At 44.8% G+C, this 9,001-nt stretch overlaps 1 protein-coding gene across 1 annotated transcript; it reads right to left on the reverse strand.

Moving 5' to 3' along the window:
* Positions 1–4,409: 4,409 nt before the first annotated feature.
* On the reverse strand, positions 4,410–7,254 carry klf17 (Kruppel like factor 17). The gene is made up of 3 exons (XM_037459545.2): positions 6,948–7,254; positions 5,743–6,835; positions 4,410–5,618 (listed from the first exon to the last, which is right to left on the reverse strand). Exons 1-3 carry the CDS (start codon positions 7,020–7,022, stop codon positions 5,443–5,445), a joined length of 1,344 nt encoding a protein of 447 aa, XP_037315442.2. The 5' UTR covers positions 7,023–7,254; the 3' UTR covers positions 4,410–5,442.
* Positions 7,255–9,001: the final 1,747 nt, after the last annotated feature.

The following is a 9,001-nucleotide window of genomic DNA, read 5'->3' on the forward strand; positions in this document are numbered from 1 at the left end:
GGGTCGAACAGTACAGCCAACGCGGGGTGGGGCTGGCGCTAACAATCCGACCGGCGAACGGTAATGATGGCTAAGTGAAGCTTTCCAGCCAATTGTATCAGAATAAGGTTCATTCATTCAATGCATCGCAAACTCTATGATGACCTCTGCTGTTGAAAACTTGTAGTGCATGTTTCCAATAGCCCACCAGTATATTTTGGCCCAGTCTCTGTGGGTTGAATATAATTATGAAAAGTTGAACCAATAAATCATCTAATAAATACATGGATTCCTATATGAATACAACTATTGATTTTCAGGTTTGAATTGTGTCCTTGTTCGTGTATTTCAATTCTTTGTACATTGCGAAGAAGTGGAACAAACACTTATCTGTGAATCATCCGGGAATGAAGCTTCGGACGTCACTGATCACGTGGTCAGCAGCGAACGAACCAAGCACCGATACAATTGCTTCGCCTTGCACTGGTTCATATTTCTGGTTCACAAGCTTCGAAGCAGTCAACTCTTGTGCAGGCAATTAATCTCCTGTAGAATACTTTTAATATTGTTCAAAATACCCTTATTCTATTGAAACTCGTACAGATAGAGATAAGACAAAACGTATATTGTTTTCAAGCTATCGTTGTAGGCCACAGAATACCACTTTGGTTGTCACTCTTGAAGGAAGTGAAATAGAGGTTGTTGACTCTTATCTGGATATTTTATTTGATGACTATCTCACTTTCAGCCACTTCTGCAGTTCCTGGTGAAAAGATTAAGGTTTAAACTGGGTTTTTATTTCCAAAAGAGAATGTGCTTTTCAACTAATGTGAAAGCAATTAGTTTCTTTGACTAATGTATTGAGGACAAGAAGAGGTTATTGGGGAAGAAAGGGTACATTCTGTTCAGATCCCAAGTCAAACCCACGGCATTCATGTACAAGCAAGACGAACAAGCTCCTGGGCTAGCACTCTTTGAAGGTGGCAGAACAATAAAGGCGACGTTTTAGGGGCCGAAGGCTGCCCACTGGTCAAACACAAACAAGGCTGCAACTTGTGTTTTCCATTTTTTCACATAACGTAAAATGTTGGCCATTTAATATTTGAGTTAGCTTTCCCACCCTTTTTGACAAACTTAACACATTAGTAAGACTAAACCAGCAACCTGCAGACATGTATTGTTCCTCTTTATCCACAAATATTCAAAAGAAGGATACAAAAAGCTTTTCCTGCTGATCGGTATTCTCTACTAGATGTGTGTACAGAATAATAGATATGGACTGGGGGCGCCAGTGCACTCAGTTTGAAATTAAATTTGGCATTTCTACAAAGGCCGTCACATTTTCCAGCACCAGATGAGCAGGGACCACACAGCAAATGTGGGCCGGCAGGTTTCATCTTTACACAACAGATACTTTCATCATACCATTCAATCATATTTGGAAGAACAACTCATAATACAGCCAAGATTATCAATTTAAATCAATCATCTTAAATTATGACTATCCCTGGTGCTTTGCAACAAGACTGCAAGTTGTGTGGTGTTGAGAGCACAGCAATCTAACTTGGCTTTAAAGGTGGAACAAATAAAATGCACCAGCAACATACCATCTGTTTGTTTAAAATTCAAATCTAAAGCATACACCATCTAATGTTTCATTTTCACTGATGGGGATTATGAATTATGAAAAAACTCACTATACCTGCCTATCGCTGCAGACACTTTAATATAACTAGTTCCACCGCTACTGATAAGATGGCTTTGGGTTTTCATTCGCACTGGCTCCAGTTAATCAGATTGGATAGTTACCATCTGTGAACATTACAATTTCCCATCTTGCCATAGATTCTCAATTGGATTGAGGTCTCAGCTTTGACTGGGCCATTTTAAAGCAAGAACATGCTTTGATCTAAACCAGTGATTCTCAACTGGTGGGTCGCGACCCACTAGCGGGCCTTTGCATGGGAAAATTAAAAAATTAAATTTCATCCTGTGATTTTATTTTTAAGGGACGTTTTCTAATGCAGCGGAGTGTCGCTTTTTTGTTTTCCGGCTCGCCCGTTCATGCGCGACAATTAAACCGTGAAAATGGTGTGCAGTGTGATGGCCAGTGTTGGGTTTCCACCATATAGCATTTTGCATTGAGGCAAAAAAGTTCTGACCAGAGCAGATGTTTGCTATGTCTTTCACACTACTTGTGGCAAACTCAAAATGGGATTTCTTACGGTTTACTTTCAACAGAGGCTTTCATCTTGCCACTCTTCCACAACCCCCGATTTGTGGAGTACACTGCTAATGGTTGTCCTGTGGAACGATTCAGTTGTGGAAGTTTTGCTCCTCCAGAGTAACCATGAGCCTCTTGGTTGCTTCTCTGAATAATTTCCACCTTGTTCAGCTTGTCAGTTTGAGTGGACAGCCTTGTCTTGGTAGGTTTGTTGTTGTGCCTTTTCGATCCCTTTTTTGATAATGTATTATATGGGGCTCTGTGAAATGTTCAAGGCTTAGAACCTAACCCTGCTTCATACTTGGCTACTCTATCCCCGATCTATAGGATAATACTTTATTATATAACTGAAAACAACATCAAAGCGGTCCTGTGCAGAAAGTTTGGAGCTGAGAGCGATTCGGTGTGTTGAGTGGATTGCTTGGTGCTGGAGCCTCCTCGCACCTCATTTATAATCTTCTGTTACACCAGCGTAAGTGTCGACAGAGATATAGAACACAACATTTATTTAGAACCATGATAGTTTGCTCTAAACTTGAAAGTTACAGAATATGATAATGGGTTAAATCATTCAGGTGTGAATATCATCACAGGCTCTGCACAGTGTTTATTTAACATTTGTTTTTTCCGGTGATTTGCATTTTCACTACTTCATCGTGTTTAACCGCAACTTGGGTGTGTGTTGATCTATGTCATGGCCGGTGTATGGGTCAGGAACCATTGGAGCACAGTGTTGCGTGTGAAGCGATGCATTTCCCTCAACAGTGCTGAAATGAAATGAAAGGCAGCTGCTCGCAGTTGGCGTGATGTGTTGCCGCCTCTGTGTGGCCGACAGCAGCATCACAAGTCACATCACCTCCCCAATAACCACCAGGGATCCAGTTCACGGACTGCAACAAACATCGGGCCATAATGAGGCCTTTCAATGATACTAAGACGAGTAGTTGAACACAGCTCATTGGAGGATTATTACTCATTGGAGGGTGCAGATATTCTTCTAATGAAGGTTGGTGGAATACCACAGCTGTTGTGCATAATAAATGTAGTATCCTCAGTCTTATCCAATACATTTTGTTCAATGTTTTGGATAACTCTGAGTTAATCTAAGGATCTTACCAAATAGATAGAAAAAGCCTGAAAATGATGTCAGTACAGTTATGGCCCACTAATCCTTTGATGTATTGCTTAATGTATTTGAGAATTGTTGATGGACTCGTGTACTCATTCAGATGTTTAAGGATCAAACAAGCAGAGACTGAGGGTAGGACTTCTGTCCCTGTCACAATTAAGGGACATCATATTCTTGAAACTCAGACTTCACAAAGACACAGGAACTAGCGCTGCTAGATTTTCCACAACAACAGGAGAAAGAGAGGAATGATGAAACTGAAAGAGCTTGGGCACAGGAGATCAGCAGCCTCATTGGACTCAGAGCAGAAGCCAACCCAAGGAGGACATCTAGAGGGGAAACTAATACACAACTAAGAAAGTTTCTTGTTTGTTTGTTTCTTGTTTCTAAGAATGTAGAAGATTTAAGGTGTTATAACCATGCCCGATTTTGGGGCTCAACTTGGATTGCTCACACATGATGAAATTTATTAAATCCGAGATTTTACAGAGTGAATTAAAGGCAAATGGTGTAAAACCTGAACTAAATGTAGTATTAATCAGATTGTAGAGGTGTGTCCCAGGTGTGATTGGTCATGCATGACAGCTGTGCCACCTGGACCACAAAGGGCCAGATGCCAACTGCTACAAGGCCAAGTATCAACCCACACAGATATAGTTCTTTGGTTTCTGCAGTACTTATTCATTTACGGACTTGCTCGTTGTTTCCCAAGTCACTAGACGGAGCTATTGCCGGCACATAAAAAATACACAGCAAAAAGGAAAAGTACTCTGTAGCTCGGCACTGCCCTCAAGAGCCGGTTATAGAAATGAACAGCAGAGGGCAGCATTTAATAAAAGGTGACGTTAAGCCGACTATTTGTGTGCACAAAACGTCACTGTAATGATGCATAAGGCCTCAATGCTAATGAACGTTATAAATCATGTAATGCCAGATATTGGTGCATGGTGAAAGCGCTACAATCACATGGTAGATCTTCATTTCCCTTCAACTCGGGACCACTGCGTCCTATAAACTGCTGAATTAACACAACTTTCAGGAAATGAGCACGCAGGAGCTTTGTTAGATGTCAGCGCCGCTTTATTACTAATATGCCAAAGGAAAAACAACAAAGGTATGCTTTGTTTATATTTTTCTTCAGCTAACCACACAGTGCTGAGAATGATTTCAGAATAATAAGAAAGCTTCAAGTGGAGTATGGAGGAAGAGTTGGTGACAGACATAGTTGTAAAAGTACTTTTATTTTCGGAGCCCTTGCAGATATACCAGACAATTGCATCGGTGAGGAAAAGAAAAGGTACATCTTGAGTGGCATTTTTTTTCAAGTACAGAGGAATAAACAACGGTTGCAGTGGATTTCTTCATTCTGAGAAAAACATACAAATATATTCCATAAGAAAATAGGTTCTATCTCCCCCAAAAAACACTGAGCTGCAAAAGACATATGACTGGAGTGAAGTAAGATTGGCGCTCTGCTTGCTCCTGGGCCGAGAATGAGCATGGTACCTGAGTTTGTGAGCATTGCTCGAGCAAACCACAGACGAAAAGGAAACAACAATACATCTAGGTGTATATATATATGAAAAAATACCAATTTTAAAAAAAACCCTGACCTGATTTGAGTAGTATCAAAGATATAAGATGTAAACATTCAGGAATACAATTTACATGGGTACAAAGTTCTGGGTCCCGCCCACCGTGAGTGAGCCACAATTGGGAAGCAAGTATGCAGTCTTGTTAAGGCACCCTCACAATTAATAACTTATTTCAGAGACAGGCGAGGACGTGTCTTAAATACAAACTATAATTTAGTCATTTCAAATGAGCACAGCTATGTACAACACACAAGCATTCAGTTTGATCCTAATGGAGAGACACACAGTGTTTTGAAAAAACACACATGTGAGTACCTCAGGGCACCATCAGGGCGCATAACACTCTCTGACAATGCCCCCCACCCCCACCCACACAGTTGGGTCCCCATTGAGGCGTTTTGTTCCGTGGGTTTGTTTGGACCTGCAGGCGGAGGGGCCTACCCGTGCTTCTTCTGAGACCCTCCGCGGGGCCCGACCTTCAGAATGGATCTGGATGCTTTTGAGTTTAGTCTGGCCTAAATGTGCCTCTTCATGTGGAGAGCCAGGTGATCGGAGCGGGAAAACGCGCGCTCGCACATGTGACACTGGAAAGGCCTGTGTCCGGTGTGTTTTCGGAAGTGACGGGTCAGCTCGTCCGATCTGGCGAACTTCCAGCCGCAACCTTCCCAGTTGCAGTGGTAGGGCTTCTCTCCTGAGAGACGTGAGCAAAGCACTTTGTTTAGATTACGGTGCAATAATAACAACAGGTGAATTTGAAAGGAAAAAAAGCGCAAAACTGCTGACAATTGAAACACGGTGTGCAGAAATGTGCTTACCCGTGTGTGTTCTCATGTGGGCCTTTAGGTGAGAGCTCTTGGTGTAGGTTTTCCCACAGCCGGGGAAGTCGCAGCTGTGCGTCGCGGCGCGTTTTCTGGCCCACGACCTGCGGCCTCGCTTCTGTTTGCCGCTCAACGCCTCCTCCTGCGCATAGAACTCCAGCATTGATGGGGAAGACGGCGGGGTGAGCGTCATGCCCTGCATGGATGCGGGATGCTGCTGCTGGTGGTGGTGAACGCCGTACTGTCCTGGAAACTGCGCCACGCTCTGGTGCACGTACTGCGGCTGGTAGGGCGCGCTCATGTACTGGTTTTGGAGATGCTGTTGACTATGGTGACTGTTCATTTGCGCCAAATGGCAGTGTGTGCGTCCCTGAGGTACAGAGTTCTGCATGTGGTGCGCGCTGAATCCCGGCAAAGCGTCTGGACCTGCAGCCTGGCCGTGCGCATAAACAGACTGCTGCTGCTGCACAGAGCGGATCTGGGGTCTCTCGTACATCTGACCCACAAAGTCCCCGCAACCGGCGGCCACCATGCAAGACTGATCGACGGGCTCGCTTTTAATTTTGTATCCAAGCGGCGGAGGAGAGGCGGCCACTTGGTGATGGGGGGGAGCGGCCGGATTAACCGCCCGCAGTTCGGTGTACTCCCGCCTGTCTCTCGCCTTTCCCGCGCCCCCCGGCGAGCTCTCCCCCGGGTAGCCGATCTCCGTCGTGAGCAGCTCGGCCATGAGGCTGCGGACCGGACTCGAGTCCGCGAAGATCACCGTGCCGTGGTAGCTCTGCGCGGCCAGGCCAGCGGGATTGTGCCCGCGGTCGCTGCAATCCAACGCAGAACCCCCGCCGCAGCTCTCCGGCGACTCCGGCAGGGAGTAAGCGCACTGCTGCGGCGGAGAGACGCTCCCCCTGCTGCTCAGTACATCGGAGTCGAGGGTGTTGGACAAGATGAATTCGATGTCCAGGAACTTGCCGAGGTCGTCATCGTCTTTGGGGAGCACTGCGGGGGCGCGCACGATGCTGAACTCCACTTCAAGGAGCGGGCTGGAGGCGCTACCTGTTGCGCCGGGGTGCGCATATTCGTCCGCCTTGCACATCTGTTCGTGGGGAGCCAACAGGGAAATTAAAACCAAGCTCTCCACCTTGCGCAGAGTACACAGAGTATCCACACAGCATGAAATAAACGCCGAGATGAAATCCTCTACTTACATGTTCGAACTGTTTCGCTTCCATGGCTTGACTGCTTGGAAAGGAGATAGGCGTCATTGCTTCAGCCAGAGCCATGCTGACCGGTTGGAAAACTAAAGTTAGAAACTGTAAACCCGAAAAGAAACTCTGCTATAAATCCATCCGTCTGTTGGACAGCCGCGCAGCGTTATCAGAATGCGGGTATCAGCCGAGCCCAAGCAACGTCTTATAGCGCCTTCCAAGTGGAGAGGCGGGGCTTCCACAGACGCATCCCTTCAGCTCTCCACCCAAACCCCACGGCAACTACAGGTGCAAACAAACATTGAGTGACATTCAGGTGTGTCACGCAGGTAGGTCAATGAAGCGCATGTGCCCACAATAATGCCCCATGATACGTCTGGGATACGGTGGGGCAGAGTGGTTCATGTAACATGTACATGCTTTAGAACCTGGTCGGTCATCACCGAGGGCGGCTTTATGGAGATGTTTAACTCACTGGAGTGTAAAAACACTTAATTAAACTCCGCGGAGGCGGGTGCAGGGGGCGACGAGGCCAGCATTCCAGTGCGCACCAAGTCCCCGAGGTGGCTGGAAGTGTCATAAAGTCAAGACAACATGGACCATTTTAGGACACATCGGACATCATTCGCCGTCCTACAGGCTGTCCCTCTGAACAGCAGCTCACCTCATTAACTTGCTCCACATAGATCCCTGCACGTTCACGGCAAACGCCGAACGTGTGAAGTGGCGGCTCATCGAAACAACCGGCTCATCAGGTTGTCAACAAAGGAATACGCGATCCCGAAAGTGCTCAGGTTCCTGAAAAGCTCCCACAGGAAAGAATTAGACCAAGAAATACAAATGGTTTCACTTTTTCTTCCAGGTGTTATAAAAAAAAATCGGGGAGTACCCAGGGGGTGTATTTGGTGTCTTTATTTCGGCTTCATATTGACATGCATTCCAGGAAAAATATATACTCGAATCGTTTTTTTGAATAGCTAAGTGTTCCAACTAGCAGGTTGCTGAAACGTTTTTAAAAAGTCATGAATAGAGAGATAAGCAAATGGAATGAGCCGTCCTCTTTAATTTGTGCATGGAATATCTAACATCCCTCTGGGGTCAATAATTAAGTAACATTTCTGTGTCTGTAAAATACTATATTATGTAAGGTTATATAAGGTTATTTCTGTATTTATCTCAAGTTTATTATAAAAACAATAAGTGGTTTGTTTAGGTATTATCATTCTTAGTTTTGACTATGAAGAAGAAAAACATGCAATTAAAAAAGTTAGTATTTTTAGACAATAGAGAAAATAGTTTCATTCTTTTTTCCAAAGCATGTATGTCATTAGATTGGTTTTAAGACCTGGAACCAGCAGAAATGCAAGCGTTTTTGTCTTTCCCTTTAGTCTCTGTGTCTTCGCAGGTGATGTGACGAACCAGTGTGCTGCAACTCTTTGCCTTTATACTCTGGTATTTTTATCCCTGCAGCGCTTACGCAGAACAGATTCCGGTTCTGTCCACGAGCCTGATGGAAATGGACTCGGTTTCCTGAGGAAACACTAGACAGTTGCTTCCTCTGCTGCACTTTGCAGCCACCTTTAGATGCTTGAACGAGGATACAGACGTGCATGAAGCAGGAAAATGCTCATATTTCTTTCAGAAACTGTGTTTTTATCTCAAGGTGTCCTTCTTGTCTAGGTTGTGGGGAACTAATCATTCTGTGTTAAGTAAAATCCGCTGAGAAAAACTACCATCGCCTGCCTTTCAGAAACCATTCCTTTATCTTGTTCCATCAAAGTCCTTATCAAGCCCATGTCATGTAAAAATCAACTAGCCAAGAATAGAGAGTCAGTTCCAGATAAGGAAGTGCCCTGGGCTCAGGTTTTCCTTTTGTGACTTGCTTTTCTGAAAGGGAGGAAGTCTTTCAGCTTGTGTTTTCTAAACACCATTACTTGCAGTGCAGCAGACAGATAGAGAGGCAAGGGAACAGAACCAGAACAACAAGAATAAAGAAAGTACAACTTCTTTAAGAAAGCCACACTACAAAGTGTTTTAAGTAAGTGCCATGGTCA

Source organism: Pungitius pungitius, chromosome 15 (assembly GCF_949316345.1).
Source record: "Pungitius pungitius chromosome 15, fPunPun2.1, whole genome shotgun sequence".
Classification (NCBI taxonomy): domain Eukaryota; kingdom Metazoa; phylum Chordata; class Actinopteri; order Perciformes; family Gasterosteidae; genus Pungitius; species Pungitius pungitius.

Excerpts from the sequence above, each read along its gene's own strand:
- klf17 (XM_037459545.2), bottom strand. The coding sequence starts at position 7,022 with ATGGCTCTGGCTGAAGCAATGACGCCTATCTCCTTTCCAAGCAGTCAA. Across the intron at positions 6,836-6,947 it reads AAGCGAAACAGTTCGAACAT|ATGTGCAAGGCGGACGAATA; the intron begins GTAAGTAGAGGA and ends CCCCACGAACAG. Across the intron at positions 5,619-5,742 it reads CCACATGAGAACACACACGG|GAGAGAAGCCCTACCACTGC; the intron begins GTAAGCACATTT and ends CACGTCTCTCAG.